Source organism: Aspergillus steynii (assembly GCF_002849105.1).
Source record: "Aspergillus steynii IBT 23096 chromosome Unknown P170scaffold_4, whole genome shotgun sequence".
Taxonomy (NCBI): domain Eukaryota; kingdom Fungi; phylum Ascomycota; class Eurotiomycetes; order Eurotiales; family Aspergillaceae; genus Aspergillus; species Aspergillus steynii.
Window position 1 is genome coordinate 3,084,525 of NW_020194401.1, and position 22,919 is coordinate 3,107,443.

The 22,919-nt window shown below is 52.4% G+C and overlaps 6 protein-coding genes across 6 annotated transcripts; 2 read left to right on the top strand and 4 right to left on the bottom strand.

The window, feature by feature from the left end:
* Window positions 1–431: 431 nt before the first annotated feature.
* P170DRAFT_447214 (uncharacterized protein) lies at window positions 432–1,559 on the bottom strand (the record flags this gene model as incomplete). Its single annotated transcript, XM_024850860.1, has 2 exons — window positions 432–1,359; window positions 1,432–1,559. 2 exons carry the CDS (start codon window positions 1,557–1,559, stop codon window positions 432–434), a joined length of 1,056 nt encoding a protein of 351 aa, XP_024704871.1.
* Window positions 1,560–7,813: 6,254 nt separating this feature from the next.
* Window positions 7,814–13,423, bottom strand: swr1 (putative SNF2 family helicase/ATPase (Swr1)). The gene has a single exon (XM_024849296.1). The coding sequence runs from the start codon at window positions 13,230–13,232 to the stop codon at window positions 8,220–8,222; it is 5,013 nt and encodes a 1,670-aa protein (XP_024704872.1). The 5' UTR covers window positions 13,233–13,423; the 3' UTR covers window positions 7,814–8,219.
* A 265-nt stretch (window positions 13,424–13,688) lies between these two features.
* Window positions 13,689–14,737, top strand: P170DRAFT_384647 (uncharacterized protein; the record flags this gene model as incomplete). Its single annotated transcript, XM_024845685.1, has 3 exons — window positions 13,689–13,811; window positions 13,884–14,195; window positions 14,292–14,737. 3 exons carry the CDS (start codon window positions 13,689–13,691, stop codon window positions 14,319–14,321), a joined length of 465 nt encoding a protein of 154 aa, XP_024704873.1. The 3' UTR covers window positions 14,322–14,737.
* A 218-nt stretch (window positions 14,738–14,955) lies between these two features.
* P170DRAFT_510105 (C2 domain protein) lies at window positions 14,956–19,741 on the top strand. Its single transcript, XM_024854743.1, has 5 exons — window positions 14,956–17,113; window positions 17,168–17,353; window positions 17,407–17,875; window positions 17,940–18,527; window positions 18,597–19,741. The coding sequence occupies exons 1-5, from the start codon at window positions 15,177–15,179 to the stop codon at window positions 19,485–19,487; spliced, it is 4,071 nt and encodes a 1,356-aa protein (XP_024704874.1). The 5' UTR covers window positions 14,956–15,176; the 3' UTR covers window positions 19,488–19,741.
* Window positions 19,742–19,826: 85 nt separating this feature from the next.
* Window positions 19,827–20,704, bottom strand: P170DRAFT_437150 (protein MMF1, mitochondrial precursor). The gene is made up of 4 exons (XM_024849297.1): window positions 20,633–20,704; window positions 20,522–20,535; window positions 20,208–20,381; window positions 19,827–20,095 (listed from the first exon to the last, which is right to left on the bottom strand). Exons 1-4 carry the CDS (start codon window positions 20,673–20,675, stop codon window positions 19,949–19,951), a joined length of 378 nt encoding a protein of 125 aa, XP_024704875.1. The 5' UTR covers window positions 20,676–20,704; the 3' UTR covers window positions 19,827–19,948.
* Window positions 20,705–20,955: 251 nt separating this feature from the next.
* P170DRAFT_437151 (uncharacterized protein) lies at window positions 20,956–22,916 on the bottom strand. The gene is made up of 2 exons (XM_024849298.1): window positions 22,646–22,916; window positions 20,956–22,437 (listed from the first exon to the last, which is right to left on the bottom strand). The coding sequence occupies exons 1-2, from the start codon at window positions 22,793–22,795 to the stop codon at window positions 21,061–21,063; spliced, it is 1,527 nt and encodes a 508-aa protein (XP_024704876.1). The 5' UTR covers window positions 22,796–22,916; the 3' UTR covers window positions 20,956–21,060.
* Window positions 22,917–22,919: the final 3 nt, after the last annotated feature.

The window sequence follows — 22,919 nt, forward strand, 5'->3', positions numbered from 1 at the left end:
GAACACTGGGTATTGTCTGTAAAGACACCGTACATAACATATATCGACATGAACTCGGTTGTACAAGCTGAAAGAACCCCAAAAGATAAAAACAATAAACTCCATCTTTGCTGCAAATGTGGATATCAAGCGGGACAATTCCCAGGTCCTGGTTCGGTGCCCATCCCCTCCGGTACGCCAGAATTCCATGCTGTAATCACAGTGCATGGTGAATGTAACGAGCCAACACTCCTCCCCTCAACCCAATTTTCATATCGAAATACCGAGATGGTGATGATGATGAGTCGGGGATTCCAATGACAAACCCCGGAAATAAATCAAAGAAAATATCGAAAATAAAAGACATGAAGAAAAGAAAACAGTGTGGGAATAATATCGAAAGTGATGGTGAACAATCAGACAAGACAAGAAAGGAAGAAGGTTCGTAGTATCTAGAAATCGATACTTGATGGCTTGTGTACAAGCGGCTCTGGGCCTGGGTAATGATACATAGGAGCACACATGACGGGGTGCTGACCATTAGAGTAAAAAGGCGATGGAGGAGTCATCAGGCCAACCGGAGGCTGGCTGGATGCTTTGGAAGACAGCGACGGCTTCCCTTCCAGAGGGGTGTGCTGTCTGCCCTTGGGGTCCAACTTCGGATGGCCGCCCGCGGCATCCGAGATGTATGGGACAGAAACGGCGCGTTGCCAGGACTTCGCATCCTCGTGGTAATTAGGCATATGATGCGTAGAAAAGCTGGAAGATCGAGGCGACTGGGGCGCGTAGACGCCGTGCGGATGCTGCGGCATCATTTGCAATGCATGGTCGATCGGCGGGCTCAAAGGCGCCGTGTTGAAAAAAGGCATCGATGGATGTTGGGTCCCGGCTTCCAGAGCCATGGAGTACCATTGAGGGATTGACCACTGAACCGGTGCCGTTGTCGAGACCGGTGGTTGCATGCCATCGGTGGTGACAGCGTACGAGGATTCATGGAATGGAGATGCCATTGCAGATGAGTCCAGCAATACCCCGTCTACGAGCGGCGAAGTGTGGGATGGATCGTAGGCATGAGACCCAGATAAGACAGCCACCGATGGGGAACTTGTCGAGGAACGTCCGTCAAACGACGCCGTGGCAGGTGGCCCGCCGTGGCGAGAGTAGACACCATTGCCGATAAGCCATTCGGGCTCGACATCAGTCGCGGTGGATTGATGCATGGGACGCAACTTTGTCTTGGGTGATACCGAAGAGGATTGATCCCGTTGACTGCCATCGTTGCCCGAGGCCTCTTGTTGGTCATCCTGAGATTTCTTGCGCGTCTGGCGAGAGGGTTTGGTAACACGCCATTTCTTCAATCTGCTCCGCAGTTGTGTTTCACTGACGAGAGACGAGATCAGTCAGCGTTTCTTGCGTTTCTGTAGGACGAATCCGTCGATGGAGGGGTCTCACCTTGGATTAAAATCATCCGAACGGATCTTCTTGATAACCTGCTTCAAAGGCCACTCCTCATCTTTATATAGCTGCGCAATCATGGACTTCTTCCTCTCCCACACGTCCGATGGGATTGAGTTCTTCATTTCCCGGTTGGTTGTTCCCGCGAGCCCGAGAAAGGAGATACAAGTTTGAATCAAGTGGTGAAGCAACGAGACGAAGGGCCCGGAGCGTAGTAGTCCAAAGAAGATCAACCACGGGTATTTGAAAAAAGAAAGGAAGGAAGAGGATGGAAAAGAATAAAAGGTGGGAGGAAGAGGCAGATCAATAAATGACGGGGAAGTGGATAGATAAATCAACGTGGTGGATGGAGAATATTAGAGAAGATGGAGAGATGGGAAGACAGCGAAGGGGGAGAAGAGATCTGGATATATAAGTACTGAGCACGGAGGGATGCGTAGCGATAGACAGAATGGAGCCCGGCGTGGCTCTATCTAGAGCAAAGAGGGTCATCCCAAGGACAGCTACCTTGGTACTAAGGATTTAGTTACCTACCTAAGAGGTACATACATCCGGACCAGCAGCACGCGATGAGGAGAAGTGGGTAAGAGGTCAAGTCACGATGAGGAAAAGCTCGTGCCCACCGTCAAGACAGGGCAAGCAGTTCTTCCGGGGGGAAGGGAGATCGACCAGCACGATGATGTCCAAGGAACGGCATCCTCAGGTTGACCGAGGTGATTGGCACCCAGGCCCAGGGACCCAAGTGGACTGCAGTGGTTTAGTTGCTGGTGGCACGTCCATTGTCTCGGGTCCTGTCATTCACGATAATCCAGGAGGTATTTTTATTATCATTTTCCGAAAAAAAAAATAATTTGTGTTTAATTATTATTATTATTATTATTTTGGCCACGAGGATTGGGAGGCAAGCTTTCTGTCGATCCCTCTCTGAGTCGGTTTTGGATGGAATTTTTTTTTTTTCTTTTCTCCCTAATTTTAATCGTTGGAGTTTGGAACGTTGGAAGGAACTTTCAGACCACGCTGCATCCAAGGTTGGACAGTTGGAGAAAATGAATGATAACGAACTCTCTTTAGATGGTTGGCTCTCGGTCAATAGGAAGTTTCTCAGCACAACCGGATCTCTATCAGGATCACTATTGATGTGTCAACTTCGTGGCCACCAGTGTTTTCTTTTTCCGTTGCCCTGCAGTTGACCCGTCCATCTCATCGGACCCTCCCTCCCAATGGGATCCCGCCAATAGTCCGAATTGACCTATCTCAGTCCAAGTGTAGGTAGGTACTATATCCGCCGTCGGGGGAGAATCTGCCCAGCCCCGTGGTCTGCATGCATCATGTCAATGCAACCCCTGACTCGAATCTGCCTGGTGAGTGTTCCGTAGATGAGGATAATCATACCAATAATGATCCATAGGATCTGGATTTCCGACCTCAAAAATGTCCACCCCCGTCCGGACGTCGAGACTCGAGAGAGTCAGACAGACTACGGAGTCAGACGAAAGAAAAAAAAAAAGAAAAGAAAAAAAAGAAAAAAGTCACGATCTCCATCGCGTTACTAGCGCCATACCGTCCGGTACCGCACTGGATACCCAATCTGGGTAACACTAGGCCTTTCCGGGCGCTTGGCGCAGCCACGGGCCGGTCTAATTGGATGAGGGACCGGGCCAAAGGCCGGTTGGAGGCAACCAGACCCAGGAATGATCCTAGCGCCGCGTACGGACAGTCGGTATCGTCCTAAGGTTCTTCCTGTGGAGAGAGTTCGAGTTGGAGTCCATCCGTCGACTCTGGATAGGCGATAGACTCCGGAGTAAACACTAGGTAAGGCACGCCTCGATAGAGTGCAGTCCAGGCACGGGCGATGTGCTAAGTGACTTCTGCATCGATCGAGATGCAGCTTGATTTCGTCCTTCCCCCACCCCTTCAAACACGCCGGCAAGATGAGCCACCGCAGGCATCGTGCCATCGCCCAGCATCAGGCTGCAGCATCCCGGTCGATGGTGTCGCGATGAAACGTGATTCATCGACGGACAAGATTCGGCTAAGAGGCGGACACTCATGACTGATGAACCACCTAAAAATACCTCGGGCCCTGGACGACGTGGTGGACACTGGCTCGGAGGCGTGGGGATCTACGGTGCAGTCCAGTCCAGCCCAGAGTCAATTAGATTAACTCGGGCCTCCTATCAGTATCAGCCTGCTTCGATCTCGTTGGGGAACCGCCTCTAGTCAATTAGTACCTACCAACTAACTACTTGCGCTGTAGGTCCTGCCTAGGTACCTTACGTAGCACGGAGAAGCTACATGGGCTTCGGATGGATCTTCATTGCAGGGCGCTATCTGCCAATCATGGTTTTATTTGTCCGCTCGACTCCGTAATTGTTTGATTTTATTTTTTTTCAACATCATTGTTTCTAATCTCGCCCGCTGGAGCTCTCTTGGACGCTTCCACTCCCTTAATTTAATAAACTTCACTCGCCGCTGGGATCTCGCCGGATCAGGTGATCCCACTCTGAAGATGGCGATCAATCATCGTTGGTCAATTTCGTTTGTTCTCCATCTCTTCTCCTCGAAACCAAGGAACTCCCCAGCTCCCCCTCGGATCTGCTCAACGGCACTTCTTCAATTGTTGACTTGCCTCCCTCACCATCCCCACTTTGCCTCTCTTTCTTTCCTTCTTTTTTTTTCGTCTGCCTTTTCCAACGTCTCTGCGCCAATCATTGGAAATCGAACATCACCACACGTGGGCGAGGGGAAAAGAACGGTGAAGGATGGAACTAGTTACGTGATCCTCTCGATGTAAGAAATCCCACTAGTATCGGGAAGGAAGAAAACTCGTTAGTTCCGTTCATTCACCGACCCTTTACGCTATCGACCTTGCTCAATGCTGCCAGGAGGCGAAAAGGAATAGCGTACGCCCTAGTCTGTCTAGCCTTGACAGAAGTGGAGTGGTCAACATGAGACAGTCCGATTCACACGGAGTGCATGCCAGTCTTGCCAGACTCTGCCTTCGTGCATGGATTCCGACCCCTCTCGGTCCCAGGGAAAGGATTTGGCTAGTACGGAGTTAGTCGGTGGTCTTTGGAGTGGAGCGGCTGCAAATCCCTCCAAGACGCCTGGTCGATCTGGGTCCGTCTGGGGACACCATCATCATTCGTCTTGCACTAGAGAAGATCTCTTCCCGGTGGATCGCTCCTACTGATCTTCCCGAAGGTCCTCAATAGTCCTGCCCTCCAGGATTCACCTTTGTCCAGGCGCAAGGGTGGAAACGCCGGAAACGACTATCTCGTCATCTCAACATTCCTGCCCATGGCGCACGGCACACTCCCTCCATCTGTCTATCTGTCTGTCTATCACCAACGGGCAGAGCATTACCTCGGCCCTTGACAGCCGTGGGGCTTCCTTTTTTATCTTTTCTTTTTTTAATCAAATTTGCCCTCCTTTCGATGAGAAATGTCCCACTGGTCTGTGCCTCCTTTTGCGTCTCCGGTACACCGTCCCTGGTTAATTATTCAGTACCGCCATCTGTCACGCAATTGTCGGTACTTAGAGGTGGTTCTAACCATGTCCCAATGATAGCTTGGGTCATATCTACTCTGTCGTGGGTTCTTCACGGGCAAGCAACACAACGGCAGAGTCGATCCATGGAACCGTCCTAACCAGGCGCGCCTGTCTGATCTGGGGGGACTGCAGAGGGCGATAGCGGAGCCATCTCGTCACCATGCTATGCAACGGCATGTTAGCACAGTAGATCAACCCGTGGCCACCGACCATGCTCACCTGACCGCCGATCCTCATCCGAACGTGTGCTCTTTTCCGGGCCGGCTGAAGCAGAGGCTGAAAGGACCCCAGTAATCTACGTACATACTCTCCACCCTACGAATCACTTGTGCGGCCGAAAGTCGATTATACGGGCCCGCGATGAACACGGACAACCAACAGGCGCGAGGTGGTGATTTGTTAGAGCAACGCCAAAAGGGCTCTTGCGTGCTGTCAGTGCCTACTCCGCTGACCAAACTAGCGAGGCCGATCAAGAGAAGGATTTTCTGCCTCGTACGACCAAGAAGAGAATTTCCGAAGCCGTAGTCTTTTCCATCAAGTCTGCTGGCCTTGGATAGCCTGTACTCCCTCCACCGTACGGTATGGGTTGCCTTGTTACTTTGGCCCAGTCGAGATCGACGATATCGGAGCGGTGGAGTCGCTAACGGATTATGAATCACGGAGTTATTCTCAGGACGTCCTACCGCGGCGACTGCGCTTAAGATATCGGCAAAAGGTACCGAATAAGGCCAATTAGACCGTTAACCAGGGGACGGATTGACTTTGGTCGTGCCTCGCGGTATTCATACTGAATGCGTGCAAGAGCACCGAAAAACCCTTCGCGCTGGAACAGTTGGAGATCCGTTCCAACGGCGAATATCAGGGGTGTTTGGCACCCACGTGGACGTTTCACACCTGAATTCTAAATCCAAAGAAAGAGAGGAAGTATAGACAAACCAGCGCCACAGCGCCTCCAGGAGCGGAACCAAGGCCGTCATTCCGTAGGGCCGAGAGGATCTCTGGTCCATGATGGAAGGATCCCGCAGGCGGATCACGTCTGGCAGTTGCTTTCATGACATACGGAGTAGGGGAATACGGTGTAGAGATGAGTGCGGCAAGCAGGAATCCGATCCCTCTTCTGCTGAACCAGGTTCCTTTCAGGATGAGGGAGAATCTCTGTGGCCTAAAGAGGTATCCAACGCGCAGATCATGAGGTTTTCAGACGTGATTCCAAATCCAGCCAGCCATTGCCTACTTTTTCTTTTTTTTCTTTTTCTTTTTTCTTTTTTTCCCCCTCTTTCTTTCCCCTCCCCTAAAGTTCCTAACGGCCTTCGCGTGTACGCTAAACCAACCATCAGAGCGAACTCCCTTCGAGATGGGAACAACCAGGGGCAATCCTTGCCCAAACAAGCATTGTGAGTTTCCTCTCAAACTTAGAAGAAGCTCAAGCTCACCAGCCCTGGAAGTCTTCGGATGCGTGCGATGCTCCGATAGGTTGATACTTTTGGGGTTTCGTCCGAGTGCACGACGGACGTTTTTCCTTTTCTCGGCATGGAATGAGATCCGGACTGTTGCCATGGTCCGAGTGTCGCTCACCCACGAGGGCCAACAAGATCAGCTCAAGGACAGAGGATCCTCAACCTCCATGTTTCTCCAGTCCCAGCCCAGCGCTTCTCTGTCCCCGGTGCTGATCGGTGGGTAAGTCATTGTGGTTCCATGGTTGAGTCATTAGGGGCACGACAGACCGTTGTTGTTCGTGCTGAAAGTTTCGCGGCGCTGACTCCAACTCGGACCACTATCAACTTCCTCGGTTCGGGGTTTAACCTTAATCAGAAGTTACACAACGCAATGAATAATATTGCTCCTCTCTTAGGGTTCTCGGAGGGCTTTCGGCAGTTTGACGCCCTTCTCCTTTCCGGTTACCAGTGTGCTTCTCCGGTCTTCGCATCATATCGGCATCATCATCCGTCTCCCCTCGGTGCACGTTTTCCGGATTCCTGTTCCTACCACTGGGTGGGAGGAGAAGAGGCAAAAGAAAAAAAAAAATAAGATCAAAAAAGACAAGAAAAAAAAGGGGGGAGGGGTAAGAATGACGGTCTGTCTACCTCTCCTCCATAGCTCAGAGGATAACTTTTCTCATCCGACGCTTTCCGGTGCATCACCTGCCTGTTTGAGATAGACCGAACAGTATATTCCTCTTAAGTGGGTATGTTTCAAACGAAAGCTGTATAGTTGAACTTAACATCTACTCTCCTTCTGCATAGGGAACGCTTTCCTGAACGCCCTAGTCCACAATCATAATAGTCCTCCTTATAACCGACCATGTGGAGGTTTCAACAATCTAGACCCCTCCGTTCGGTCCAGTCAATTGAATCAGAGCAGGGCCTGCGCTTTACTCCAACGAGCATCGTGGCGACTCACACCTCACGAGGCAGCCCAGATCCTCTGCAATCTCGAAATTAGCCTTTTGCATCCCTGCACTCTGTGCCCCAGTCCAGATCGGCGCGTCATATCAATGGCAGACAGGCCTCGGTCTCAGACCCTCTCTAGGTGTTTCAGAAATCTCATACGTAGTACAAAACTATGCTGATGTTTGGGATTGAATGACATGGGATTCGCTAAAGGATGATGTTCGCTAAAGGATGCTCGTTTTTCGTATCCTCTCACAATCCAATTTTTAGTTGCCCTTTGGTACACAGTCCCTGCACTAGTCTTTCCAAGAGTCCGCCGTCCAAACTCTGTGGTGGAACAAATGAATCCTCCAGCAAGGCAGACTCCCTCACCCGGGGAGGGGAGTTCATTCGAAGGAGACGGCGGAAAGCCAAAGAGTGAAAAGAAACCGTTCGGATTAATCTGAGGCTAGGGCCAGTGAGAAAGAAATGTGTTGACACAACTGGGCTAACAGTCATCTGGATATCATCGTAACGTACAGAATATGTATATCCATCGCCCAGGGCGTATTCTCCCTCCCCGTCAAGTAGAATAGTTTAGACATGGAAAGGAACAACTGCACCCAAAAAAGAAAAGAAAAAAAGAAAAGAAAAATACCCTCTACATGTAAAGGTTTCTTTTGTGTCTCATCCCTGATATTAAAAGACGCCATTCCAACTCCAGACAAACCCCCTTTTAGCTCATGAAGAGGGCAACGCACGCACATACACAAAACACAATGATAATGAAGGGGAGAAGACAAGAAAAGAAAAAGAGTAATACGTAAAGCACAGATAAAATTACAGGGGACTCGTTAGTCCATCCTAGCGACGTCTTTTGTGAAGCCGATGTTCCTTGCCCTTCTTCGACTTCTTCTTGCTTTTGTCCACCGGCAACACCAGCGGTTCATCCTTCATGTTCCATTCCATGAATCGTAGAAGATAATCATCGACATGGCCCGGCTGAAGCTCGGTGTCGACGAGTTCGTCGACCCCTTGCACATTCGGCGTTGTCGAGGATTGCGGCCCGGGGGCTCCGTCATCGGGGCCTGTGGCCATCGGCGTACCTGCCTGGGTCTGAGCGGGCGTGCCTTGCGAGACGCTGCGGTCCTCGAAATCGCCGTCATCGGCATGCTCCAGTTCCTTTTGCGCATTCTTGGCCGCATCGATATCCTCCTTGTCTTCGGCCTGCTCGAAGACCACCCGAGAGCCGCCGGAAACCCGATTTTCAAGCACCCGATCCATAGCGGCGCTGGCCTCGTCCTGGCTCTCTAGGGCCTCCTCGTGGCCGATCATGTCACGCACATCCAGCTTGGTGAAGTAATCTGTTGTGAATTCACCCTCCTGGATGACAACGTCATCCAACATTCTCTTTTGGTTCGCTTTGCGGAGAATGTTGGATTCGATGGTGTACTCCGAAACAAACCGGTAGATGTGCACGTCGCGCGTTTGCCCGATACGATGGCAACGATCCTGGCACTGCTTGTCCATGGCTGGATTCCAGTCAAGATCGTAGAATATCACAGTATCCGCACCTGTCAAGTTAATACCAAGTCCACCGGATCGACTGGACAAGATGAACGCGAGGATACGATTATCATTATTGAACCGATCGGTAAGAATCTGGCGCTGTTCGACCTTGGTGGTACCGTCCAACCGAAGATACCGATGGCCATGAATATTGAGGAACTGCTCCAGGATATCAAGCATCTTAGTCATCTGGGTGAAGATCAACGCCCGGTGACCGCCAGCCTTCAAGTCTCGCAGCAGCTTATCAAGCCTCTGTAGTTTACCGCAGTCATACTGCAGCAACCTCTTGTCGGGGAAGGCAATGGACAGGCGCATCTGGGCTTCATGGAATGGGTCATAGGCTGGCAATCTTTCCTTTCTATTGAGATGTCGCGTCTTGATTGGGGTCAAGGCCGCCTCGGTAATCCCGGAAGCAACTGCAGCCGGGGTGATGCAAGCGTATCGCTGTACATAGCCATCCAGATTCTGTGCGCGTTCCTCAACGGATAGGATCATGGACGCCAGGACGGAAGATCGACTAGACAGCCAATCCGCCAGTGAGTTCTTCCGGAGGGGACCGTTCGAAGTTGGTCGCTGTTTGCTGTCCGCCGTAAGGAACTGGAGCAGACTGGCTCCGTATACTGGGCGACGACCGTGACGTTTTGATTCGAAGTATAGGCATCTTTCCAGCTCAGCCATTCTTACTTTTCTGCAGTCGTTTTCCAAGGCTTGGAGTGCGGTTTGCACCGTAGACCCGTCGAATTCCATCTGCCAGTTCGTCCGGTGATACTGACGTTCCCGAAGTATGTTAAATGGACCGTAAGCCATGAGTCTTGTACTATCATCTGCGAGTCGTCGAGATATGTCCTCTCTCGAAATAGGGACCAGGTTCAGGAAGTCCAAATCCAGCCTGTTGAGCGGATGCTCATATAGCAACCGCCGGCGAACGAGATGCTCCTTTATCTCGAATTCAGTGGCCACAGAGCGTGCCATCGCAAACGAGGTAGAAATTGGCCGGGTCTCGAAAAGGTCCGGGTGGTTGCACACCTTTCGCAACTGCATCAAGCAGTTGATGATGGAAAGATAGTTCCCCGAGGCAAGGGTTTCTTTGGTCTGCGCCCTGGACATGAAGCCGTCATACAGATAACGCTGGCGTTTCGAGAGCCTGCAATAAACGACATGTTCATACTTTCCGGGCATCTGTTTCTCTACATCGGCCTTCAGACGTCGTAAGATGTAAGGCCTCAGAACAGTATGAAGCTTGGTGACAACTTGCTTGGCTTCGTCGTCCATCGTTTCCCGGCCATGCTCCAAGATCTGCTCCACCGGACGCCGGAACCATTCAGAAAAATTCCTTAGGTCAGCGAAACCCTCGATTCCAGCTTCGCCGCCATCCGTGGGCATCAAGAAGAACAATAAGGACCATAATTCCGTTAGGTTATTCTGGAGAGGGGTGCCGGTGAGTAGAAGCCGCGCGCGAGTGCGGAAAGTGAGAAGAGCTTGCCACCTCTGGGAACGGAAGTTTTTAATATTGTGCGCTTCATCCAGAATCATATAGTGCCAGTTCCTTCGTTTCAAGACTTGCTGATCCTGTAGGACTAATTGATAGGAAGTAATCAGCACGTTCCAATTAGTATCATCCATCCATCCCCTGCGCTTCTGACGGCGCTCCTCTTGATTGCCATAGTAGGTCATGATTTTGAAACCCGGACACCACTTTTTGAACTCCATTTCCCAGTTCAGGATCACACTGGTAGGGACGACGACTAAGTGCGGCCCCCATACCTCATGCTCTACGGCCAAGTGAGCAAGCAGAGCAATCGTTTGTATGGTTTTCCCTAGGCCCATCTCGTCCGCAAGGATACCATTGATTTGGTTCGTGTAGAGACCGGCGAGCCAGTCCAGACCGAAGTGCTGGTATTCTCGGAGGTTTCCGCGGAGTAGATGCGGCACTGGCGTCTTCAATCCTGGAGCCGGCGATTCGCTTGGCTGGCGGCCCTTTTCTGCTGCGGCGTCATATGAGGAGACTGACTCAGGCTCGGAAGGTTTGGTGGCAAGTGTTCCTGGGGATGCCTCACTAGAAGGCTCGCCACTATTGTAAGCATCAGGCTGGTCCGGATACATCTCCTCCCGGGAGTCAGTATTGGTTTCAGTAGTTGCTTCGACGATGGCTGGGCTCTCGCGAGGAGGGCTTTCAACCATCTCAATTCCATTGGTCTGGTCGACGTCGATGGGAGCAATGTCGGCGGAGGCATTGTCACCGACAAGGGAGGTCTCGGCGATATCCATATCCTGGGGGGTGGACTCTCGATTGGCCGGTCCGTTAGGAACAAGAGAAACCTCGTCGGGGTCACTTGGTTCTTCGTCCTCATCATCAACCGAAGTCAATTTCATGTCACCGCCATAAAGACTTTCGAGGTTATCGTCCGCATCATCTAGATCGCTTTGATGTTGATCGTCGTTCAACGCAATATCTTTCGCAGAGAAAAAACCGAACAATCCGGGCCCATCATCCTCGTCAGAGTCAGCATCACCTGAATCTCCCTCCTCGTCAGTCTCTCCCATATCGTCCTCCATGTCTGTGGATGCCTCATCACTGTCGTCCATGAGCATGGGGTCAACTTCCTCCAGCTCGACCGCGTTGGGGTCCACCTGCTCGGAAGGCACTTCAGAGTCAACTGCATCAGGTCCGCGTGAGACACTAGCGCTGTCCGATGGATTCGTCTCATCGGATGCCAAAGACATGCGGTCTGAGACTTTGTTAGGCTCCGAGAGATTGGCATACTTCAACCGGAGTTCTTCAGCTGTTAGCCCCTCGTCATCATCAACGTAGTTTCCCCCATCGCTTTCAGAGTCCGTCGACGACATATTGCTTTCGTTATCTTCATCGCCCGACGAAGCATCTGTTTCTGCTTCCTCGCCTTCGCTGGATTCAAGGGCATCGCTTCCAGTTTCGCCAAGGATTTCCATTCGTCGCTTTTCAAAGAGCATAGTAGATTGCTTGATTGCACGATCCAAAGCCTGTTGGTCCTTCGCTTTGCGTTCTTCTTCCCAGTGGGCCAGACGCATTCTGTCCACCTCTGCTCGAGTGAGATCGAACATTTTCTGAAGGTCCTTAGCCAACTGCTTGCGCTTTCCTCGTACTTCCTCCTGCTGTTCCCTGAGAATGTCTTCGGGGTCCTTGTTTCGCTTCCTCCATGCATCGGCACACCATTGCGCAAAAAGCTTTGCCATGTGGCGATGACGTCTATGTTCCTGGTCAAGAAGCTTCTTAAAGTACAGGGCGTGCGCAACCAGATGATCCTGGTGCGAAAACTGTTGCGGTGGCTCTTCTTGCTGCTCCGGGAGGTATGCAGAGCATACATCTGAACTCAAAGGGCCGCCCGGCTCTGCAGCGGTTGCGATTCGGCGCCTCTTCTGAGCCTCTTCATGCGCTTCCTCTGGTGTGAGAATTGTGTCATCCCGCGCTCGCCCGTCATCGCTATCAAGCCATTCTCTAAACGATCCATACTTGCGAGGGGGTATAACATGAGAGGGGTGTTGGACGCCGATCGACGGCTTCTTGACCTTGATCCGCAGCCGAGGGACTCGCTGGTGGGATTCATCACCCTCGTTCTCGACGACCCCGTAGCCTCCTTCATTGTCATTCGCTCCATTTGTCACATTACCAAAACCGTTGAGTCCTCCGTTTGGAAGCCGACGAGCGGAGTTTGGCGTCCCGGAGCTTTGGGATCTTGTCCGCGTATGGGTTTGTTTTGGCCCCGGCGATTGTGATACGCGTGGTCGTCGAGTAGAAGCACCCCGGATGGTGACGCTCCTTGGTGAACCATTAGCAGTTGCGTTACCACCAAGGGGCTTTCCGTTAATCTCCGGGTATGAGGTAGATGTCGATAAGGGTGACGATGCAGCGCCTTCCCCCCGGCCAGCAACATTCTTGCCGACTAATGATTTCCGGTTCGCTCGCGTCGGCTTTTTATCGGACGGAGGCTGTAGTTGGACGGGTACGGAGTTGACTCGAGAGGACTTGCGTCGGCCATCTTGGATGAAGGAAGTCGGACCATCGACGCCGGGTTTCTTCCACGGAGGCGACGCTGCGCGGGAGCTCGACCGACGCGAGGCGGCCGAGTCCGCAAGCTTTCGCCTCTTGGATGGCGGACCTTCCGGGTGGTTGGGAGCGGACTCGTCTTCTTTGGGCACCGAAGGAATCGAATCACGAGTCGCAGAATCGACGGGAGGATCGGGCGTAGCAAGAGCAGATGGGGTTGGGTCGGGATCGGGGGTCACGCGTGCATTTTGGTGTACAAGGCCATCGGAGCTGCCGTTTTGCATGTCTCGTAACGACGGAGGCAGGGGCCCTCTTTTCAGCCGACCCCAGTTTTCCCAACGAGGACAAGGTCGAAATGGGGAAAATTGGCATCAAAGTGTAGCGGTAACTGAGTCGAGGTGCCACCCAAGGTTTGGCATAGTTATCGGCCCTGTAGCGCGACTGGGGACGGAAAAAGCGGGTGGATGGACAGATAGCGTGGAGAGGTGGTTTTTTCCTTTTCCTGCGTGACGAGGAGAACGGCGACGTGTATGTAAGCGCGTCCTGCCTCAGGCCATCGCCGCTTAGCTAATCCGTCCCCGTCATGATCGCTTTGAACTTCATCCGCCCTTTCGACTTCAAGTCCAGTGCCTCCCCAGTGCCCCCTCCCTCCATATCCTCGACTGACAAGGTTCGCTCCAATCCCCCAGTGCCGACCTGATCTCGCCCCGTCTGTCCCCCTTGCTAATGCCTGCCACCAGATGCTGTCCCAGCGGCTCTTGACCAGGCGCCTGCCTCAGGTCGCTGCCCGTTACGCCGTCCCCCGCGCCTCCTTCTCACACGTCCGGTCTCTTGCGGCTGCGGAGGTCAATGATCCTTTGCAGGTATGATGCGGGCCTCTAATTGCGGCCAATCCGCTTCCCCCGTGAGAATTGGCCTCGTCTGACCTCCTCTAGAACAACAACTACGAGAACCCTCCCCGTGTCAAGCGTGCCTTCCGAGACCCCTACGGTGGCTGGTGGGATCAGCAGGAAAAGCGCAACTTCGGAGAGCCGGTTCACGAGGAGAACGAAATTCTCGGTGTCTTCAGTCCCGAGCAGTACACGCACGTCTCCGCTCGCCGAGGTTTCTTCCACCTGGGAGTTTTTGTCGCAACCTTCCTGGGATTCTGCGGCGTCGTGAGCTTCTACTACCCAGACAAGCCCAGTGCTCCTCGAACATTCCCCGACGGTCTCGAGAAGGAGCTTGGCGGATCGAATGCCGCTTTGGTGCGTTGAAACTTCCCCCTCTTGAGGGAACAAATTTCGGATTGCCTCCCTCGTCTGGTTCTGAACCATTGGCTAATGATTGATTTGACTGTTTAGGCTCGCAAATCCGGCGAGGAGACTTGGTAATTGGCGTTCAACTTCATGTTGTGTAAATGTAAATAAATACCAGTACGATTTGGTCTTTCGGCGTCAATCGAAGGTCTGATTGTCGATTCATTCAGGAAAAAAGAGGGCCGTTCCCCTCGTCAGCTACTTTTTATAACCACGGTGGATTTTCCGATACGTCCGGTCCCTGTGCCAAGTTCTTATACGGAGGAGATGAAAACTTGCCGAGCAGGTACCTGATTGATCTGCGTGCTAAGCATCGTGGGGACGAACGGGAGCCAACTATCATGCTCCTTGAAATATGCTTTTTTACGGGTGATCATGAGCCTAGATATAGTAAAGACTGTACTGCGGTTATTACAGCCATCTAGTGTTTGTATGGGATGCTCTGTTGATGGACAAGGGCAAGAAATCACGAATACGGAGTAGATACGAACAAAGACACCATGGATCGTAGCAACCAAAAATAAAAATAAAAAATCTTCCCATATGATGACCCTTATCATTAATATTTAATTGTGGTGTAACACTGGGGCAGCTTTTGCATTGTTTCAGGTCACCCAAGGACCAGCGCGCAAACCAACCAAACCAACCGCCCCTTTCTTCCCCCAAACCGCCAAACCGCCAGCCCAGCTTTCTGCAGCTCCGTTCCAACCCCCCCTCGTTCTTTCTCTTCCTTCCCCTCCTCGCAATACAAAGACGCACTCCCCCCGGCGCCTCTTGAATTTCGCGGGCTAGGAGGAGTCTTTCCAGTGGTTTATTAATTTGCTTCTCCCCGGGCGGTTTTTGTTTGAATCCTGAACTGTTTACCCATGGTGCCACGTTCCGCTCCTCCCCTCGCCCCGAACGCCGCAAAATTGAAGACACGTCCGCTCCATGTCGACAGCTTCTAGCCAGTCTCGAGGCGTTAACCGACGGATTAACAGCCTCCAGAATGACGTCCGCCACTCGCGCAACCTTTCGGCCTCCTCCCGCAAGCGCCCCGTGAATTCATCCACGGCCTACAACTATGCCCTCCGGGTGGCTTATCTCGTCTATCTCCTTCAACCTCGTATGCGCCGGTCTCAGACTGCGCCAGCCCCTCAGCAGCGGCCCAAGAGAGCGACCACTTTCCACGATCTTATGAGTGATTTCTCGCTGGTCCGCGATTCCAAGAGCACGAGGTTCCCCCATGGCTTCATATCGGAACTGGAGAAGCGGTTGACGGGGATCCTGACAAAGAAGGAAAAGAGGAAGGAGTACCAGGACCCGTTGGTTGTTAGGACATTCGCTGCCTTCCTCAACGCCTTGAAAGACCAGTCATTCAAGAAGCGCATGGAGAAGGACCGACGCGCGGAGGACCTGGTCTTGATCTTCTATTCGAATGCCACCAAGGAGCTGAGCAAGGGCAAGGACCCGGATGATGACCACTGGAAGTTCATGGTGGACAGGCATGTCGCTCTTTTCGTCCGCCTGTTTGCGCTGATTTTGAAGAACAACGACTGGGCAAAAGACCGCCCGGACTTGGCAAACCGACTGTCAGTCTTGGAGAACAAGCTTCTTTCTCAGGATCAGGATCTGGTGGAAACGAACGGCACGTCAACCGTGGAAGTCCTGGCCCCGCTGAGCTATGATGTGAAGGACATGCACCTCGTTCAACATGTGGCGAGGATATTCGGCATGAGCACTACTCAAGTGCAGTCGGACATCGATAAACACCGAGGTGTCTGGACGGCACAGGCGGCTATCAAAGACCTGAAAGCCTACCAGGCTCATTTGAACCTCAACACTCGGAAAACGCTATCAAAGGAGGATTTCGAGAACGAAGAGGCGTATGAGCATTGGAAGAAAAGCGAAGGCCCTGATCTGTCCCAGATGATGCTTGCCATCATGCAATCAAATCCCGAAACTGCCAAAAGCACCCCCGGCTCTCTTCCAAAATTCAACGCAAACGCTGGCGATAGTAGTAACCTTGATGCGGCTCATGGGGAGCTATCAAGAACAAACTCCGATAGACCGATATCCTATGTTATTGACCAGCCCATTGATCTTAGTTCGTTGTCGCTGAGCGAGGACGTTACCAATGAATCGGACGAGTCGGATACGTATACCTATATACCACCGGATCCGCGTTCAATGTACAGATACATCCTGTCCCAAACATTGAGCCATGACCTTAGGGATCGCGACATCGAAGCTACACCCGAAGCCCCCTCGCTGAAGCTCCTTTCGAAGCAATCGTCGGAGCTCTTGAATGAGATCTGCCTGCGATGGCGGCTGCCCAGCTTCTCCAGGGTAGCACTCTTCTTGGATGTTGCGCGATCAAAGTTTGTCGACAACGAGATCGACCTTGACACCCTTGACTCAGCATTTACATTTGTCAAGGAGATGCCGTCGGATGGTAAAAAACGCAGCAGCTTCATGGCTTCGGTGGTCTTCGACCGGCAGAAGTGGACCATTTCCGATCTTCTCTTGATGCGTCAAATACTCTCCTCCCTGCATGAAGCTTTACTGCGGGAGCTATATGATGTTATGATGGATTGCTTCGAGGCAAAACCCCGTCCACTCGGCCCCGTAATGTACGTCCTAGAGAACCATATTCAACTGGACCCCGACTACACGGAAGATTCAGAAGATATGGATCGCTTCTGCTCGTATGTGCAGGACGGGCTTGCGCAAAAGGCCACGGAGAAGTACCAAGCGCTTCTCGGGCAGGAAGTCCCGGTGGAGCAAGAAGCGTGGGAGCTAAACCACATCATTCAGCTCTGTGATGCTATTTCGAAACTGGGCCAAAAGATTCGAAAGCGCTATAGACACAACCCAGAGATCATGGGGTAAGGCTGCCTTCGTTCCCGCAAGCAATTGACCTACGAACTAACCGAACGCAGGGTGAATCCTTACACAACGCTGCTCTCAAATGTGCTCCCTATCTTCGCTGAAGATGCCCACGAAATGGTCGTGAGGATTCTCGAGCAGGAAAAGATCCAAGGCGAAGAAATTGCGATGGAGGATGGATTCGACCTCTATAAGCAATTGACGTCTATTCGCTCTCTTTTCACGGAGGCGCTCCCAGAGTACGTTCGACCCCCATCTATCGTCCACGTTTGTCGCACTAACACTCGGCCAGTGTCCCATTCCCATTCCGTGTAGAAGACCTGCTGGAAGATTTTGTGTGGCGATGGATCCGTTTAACCGACCAGAAGGTCATGGACTGGGTCGAACAGGCGATCAGACAGGATGCGTTCACTGTGCGAGCCGATGACCCCGCGGATGTGGTTCCTGAAGACTATCGGCACAGCGTCTCCGTCATCGATATCTTCCGTACCTTCAACCAGGTGGTGGAGCAGATGATCTCACTCGAGTGGGATGATGACCTCCAGTATGCCAAGGTCATGACTGCGTTGTCCAAGTCGATCGGGAAGGGGCTCTGGAGATATTGCGAAGCATTGGAACAAATGTTTGCCAAAGAAATGGATCGACTTTCCCCGGATCAGGAAGCTGCCATGAACCAGACGACCCAGGAGAAGTTGATGCAAATTGCCAAGGAGGCCTGGGCAAGCAAAGAAAAGATCGAGCCGTTCCAGTTCTTTCCCGAGGTAAGGATACTTGTGCAAACACACTCTCCGTTTCGCTCGCGCCATGGCTAACGATCGACCACAGTCTTTGGTAAAGCTCAACAATATCGAACATGCGCTTTCTCAATTCGACAAACTCGAGCATGAAATCAATGTCGACGGATGTGCGGACGTTATAACGCAGCACGCCCCTCCGCAGATCCAGCAAAAGCTACGCAGATCGACCACCTACGTATTCACCATCAAGATCGTGGAAGCTGAAGACCTAAAGGCTTGCGACATGAACGGAGGCAGTGATCCTTACGTCGTATTGGCGGATGAATATCAGAAGCGCATTGCCAAGACTCGAATCATCTATAACAATCTTAACCCACGATGGGATGACACCGTCGACATCACCACGCAGGGGCCGCTGAATATCATTGCCACCATCTGGGATTGGGACGCGGTGGGCGATCATGACTACGTGGGCCGAACTTCCATCAAATTGGACCCGGTGCATTTCAGCGATTTTCTGCCGCGGGAGTACTGGCTGGACTTGGACACCCAAGGCCGACTGCTTTTGCGGGTCAGCATGGAGGGTGAGCGAGATGACATTCAATTCTACTTCGGCAAAGCGTTCCGTACACTGAAGCGCACCGAGAGAGATATGACACGCAAAATCACCGAGAAGGTAAGTCCTGGAGGAGCCACGTCCTGCTCGGATCAAGACCGGTTTTGCTAACGAAGCCCTCGCCTCTAGTTGTCCGCATACATCAGCCATTGTTTGTCGCGCCGAACTCTGAAGTCTCTACTCTCTCAAAAATTGAGTATATCCAGCGTATCCAACTTCCTTAATCGAAACCGGGCACAGTCTTCCACTACCACGCCATCCAGTGCGGACGTGGAAAACGCACTGACGCCGCTCTTTGACTACTTTAATGACAACTTTGCAATCATGAACAAAACACTCACTTCGGAAGCCATGAAGATGGTCATGGCTCGCTTATGGAAGGAGGTGCTGAGCACCATCGAGAGCTTACTGGTGCCTCCTCTATCCGACAAGCCGTCACACCAGAAGCCTCTCACGATGCAGGAGGTCGACATCGTCTCGCGTTGGCTCGTACTTCTCTTGAACTTTTTCCATGCAATCGACGATGAGACCGGCGAAGCCAATGGCGTCTCGATCGACATCTTGAAGTCGCCCAAATACCACGAGATCCAGACCTTGAACTTCTTCTATTTCGAACCCACCGAAACCCTTATTCGGACGTCCGAGCGGATGGCATCGGCAACAATCTCGCGCCAGCAAGCAAGCAAAAACCGCGCATCCGCACCGCCCCATATTGGATCGAGTGGCACGGGCAGCGTTCTGGGGCTTCCCAGCCAACGACGAGCCAAGAGCATTATGCTCTCCCGGAACCTGGGCACAATGCGGAAGATGAAGGAAGAGAAGCGGCGTGAAGCCCAAGCGGAGCCCAACGACGACATGATTCTGCGCATCCTCCGTATGAGACCGGAGGCAGCGGGCTACCTGCGCGACCGAAGCCGGCAGAAGGAGAGACTCGCGGCGGCTGCGGCGGCCGACGCCATTGTGAAGCAGAGTCTAATGACGGGGGGAGGACGAATGACGGGAACTCTGGGACGACGGTAACTCTTGAATTAAAGCCTCCATAGTAACGTTACTTGCCGCATTTTCGCATTCCTTTCTTTTTTTGTCTGTTGTTTTTCCTTTCTTGTCATGAAGCTGCGCGTCCGAGCATCGTTTGGCTATTCCGGTACTAGCATGATGATTCCCGATTCTGGTCTGCTTTTTTCTTGCGACGTTACGATTGTTTCTTGTGCCTGCCAGGTTGTATCCAGCTACGGATTTGCAGTGCTTACCTATAATGAATTATTTAATCGAGGAACCATCTTCTCGCCATGACAATAAGCCGACAGCGTACACCCTGACTACATTTACCTCGTTTATGTCTAGCGAACAGCCAAACCACTTCGACATCGCTCACGACTGCTATTTCTTCCAACCGATAATAAACAGTTAAACATGCATTTGCTCATTCGATTCACAGATATATAGTCAATTCTTTTGTTTATTTCAAACACAACAACCCTTTACTCCAGGGCAATGCACTCAATCTCAACGGGCACACCCTTGGGCAGCTGAGCGACAGCAACGCAGCTGCGGGCGGGCTTGTGGGTGAAGAACTTCTCGTAGGTAGCGTTCATCTCAGCGAAGTTGGCCATATCAGTAAGGAAGACCTGAATTCGGCATTAGCGACGCCCATTTTCACCGTCGCCGCGAGATACGCAACGAGGCTGGTCTTGTCTCCAAGGCAGAGATGTAGAGAGACAGGGGGAGGGTTCAACGCACATTGACCTTCACGATCTTGTTGACGCTGGAGGCGGCGGCCTCGACGATGGCCTTGATGTTGTTGCAGCAGGCCTGGGTCAGATCGCCGATGTTGCCGGAGACGAGGTTTCCGGAGGCGTCGGCGGGGATCTGGCCGGAGACGAAGACCTGGCCGTTGGCGCGGACAGCCTGGGACTATAGGAGGTGGTCAATTGACGTGTGTCTTTGGTATGTAGCGGGGTGGGCTGTGACGTAGCCGCGTGGCAGTGGCTGTTGCATGGGCGATCTCGATGCTTGCATGGGAGAAGGATTCAAGGACATTGGGAGTGACTCACGTAGGGACCGGCAGCTAGAATGGACGGTTTGGTTAGCATTTGAGCAGTGGTTCTTGAAGGGGAGCGGGGGACCCGCGGAGAGATTTTAAAGACGACGCCAGATGAACTTACGAGGGCAGGCGCCGGCAGCAGTGACGTTGGTGATGGCAGACATTGCGATGGATTGGGTTGAGAAATGGTGACGAGGGAGACGAGAGGCGAGGATGGGAGAGAGAGCAGATGAGGGGAGGCGAAAAGAGAAGAAGAGGGCACGAGGGGTGAACCGAAGCATGAGGGGTGGAGCCGAGAGGGGCAAAGCGATGGATGATAAGTCCAAGCAAAGGATAAGACTGGAGTATACTAGACTTAGTACTACTAAGGGAGACTGTGAGGTATTCCGCGGGAAACTCTCCCGCCCGCCTGGACGCCGACATCGGGGAACTGCGTGTTTTTGAGTGGTTACAAATTATCATCATTCATTATTGTATGTACAGTTCCATATATCCATATTTCCATATACATGTATATACACACATATATATACCTCTCACAGCCATCAATCACCCTGGGTTATGACCGAGACTGCTTAACTGTTGTAGAAACGCCGCCGTCTGGTCTGGCGAGAAGCCAAAAAACACCGGCCCGTTGAAAACAACCTGCGCCGGGGGATTGCTGGACGGGCGCTGGAATTCTGGAGGCGCTTCATAATCTTGTCCAGTAGTATCCTCGGGCGTGTCGTTCATCGGATCCGGATTGCGGACGGTCTCAGTCTCGGGGGCCATGTTGTCCGCCGGCGGTGCTCCATGACCGAAGGGACACCGACCGGTTTTTGGAGGCGCATCTGCCACGTCGTGGGACGGGCCTTGGAGCGGCGCGATAGAAGAGACATCCGCATCGGCGTGGTCTGAAGACTTGGGAGATGCGTGACTGAGAGAAGCCGGGACTGGAGCCGCCGGCGAATGTGGTCCTGCAGGCACCGCAGGGAAGGGCGCAGGGACAGGGATCCCCCAAGGCCTGCTGGGAGATTCCCCGACTCGAACCTCCCGTAATGGGCGATCAAAGTGTCCCTTCCTCTCTTCCTCCTCCTCTTCCTCCTCCTTGATCGATGGCTGCATCTCCGATTTCAAGCCAACGTCTTCGGCCCATTTTTCCACCCTCTCCGCGGAGGAATTGGACGTGGGCCCGTCACTCTGCCCGTTGGGCGGCAGGAACGCCTGGTGTTTAACGGACAGGCCTCGTATCATACTGATCAGATTACCATACTTTGCGTCTAATTGCCGCATGCTCGACGAGTCTTTCTGGTATCGTTGCACACAGATGGCATGACTCCGAGGTATCTCGTGTTTGTGTCTCTCGACATAGTCGGCAACCTCCTCCGGACTATGCTGATCTAGAAACCTAATGGGACACCTCGAAACCTGGCATTGCGTGGTCGAGGATCGTGCAGAGGGAGTCTGGACGGAGTGTTTATCCTTGAGCTCGGCTTTTATGGGATCGAGGTCTTCGTGTCCACAAGCATCATTGGGCACATTCGAGCGGTCCTCGATCCCGTTCGACACCCCATTTTCAGAGGGTTTAGCGCGAGACTTTGCAAATGGGCAGCGCAGGCTACCCTTCATGCCCCTCGTCGTGAAATCCTTTTCCAAGGGACGAGGGGCACCAGCTCGGGTAGCAACGACACATTGGTTGAGGTCAGGCAACAGTCCACCTTCTTGGGAAGGTACGATGGTCTGGTAGCAAGCCAGTCCTTCCGTGATGGCCGACAGAGCCTGATCTCCTACGTTTCCAGACTCTGCGAGGGTTTTTACTACAGCCTCGGGACTCAATGGCTCCTTCTGAGTATGATCGAATTCGGTGTATCGACCGAGGATCTTCTCGGAGACGATTTTGGTATGGGTATCCGGCCCATTCGGGAGTCGATCTGCCAGCTTCGTATACTTCAAGAGTCAATGTTAGCATTCATCACCAACGAACGCATATAACCAGAACAACTCAAGTGGGGTAGTCTCATTCAGATAATACATGACTTGTCCGTCACTGACGCTTTGAAAAGCGTCTCCTGATCTAGAGCTAATCATTTTTTCTCATCATGAGAGACATTGGGGGTTGAGGAAAGTGTGCGGGATGGCAGGAGAGAATATTTACCTCATTGTTGGCATATTTCAGCCTTAGCTGCAAACTTTTCTCCTTGCAGCTGAGTTGCTGGGTTGTTAGCAGAAGAGCTTCAAAAGCTCGGGCCAGTGTTTGTAGCGAGTGATCGGGCTGCATCTCAGCGACTGCAGGTGCAGGAGACATGACGCAATCAAGCAAGAATGTTACAGTGGGAGATGAAAATCACATCTGTTGAACTTCGCAAGCACTTCTGCTCTGAGCAGAAGCACAGGTGGAAGGGCATGGAGAGTGGGATAAGGGGGAAGCA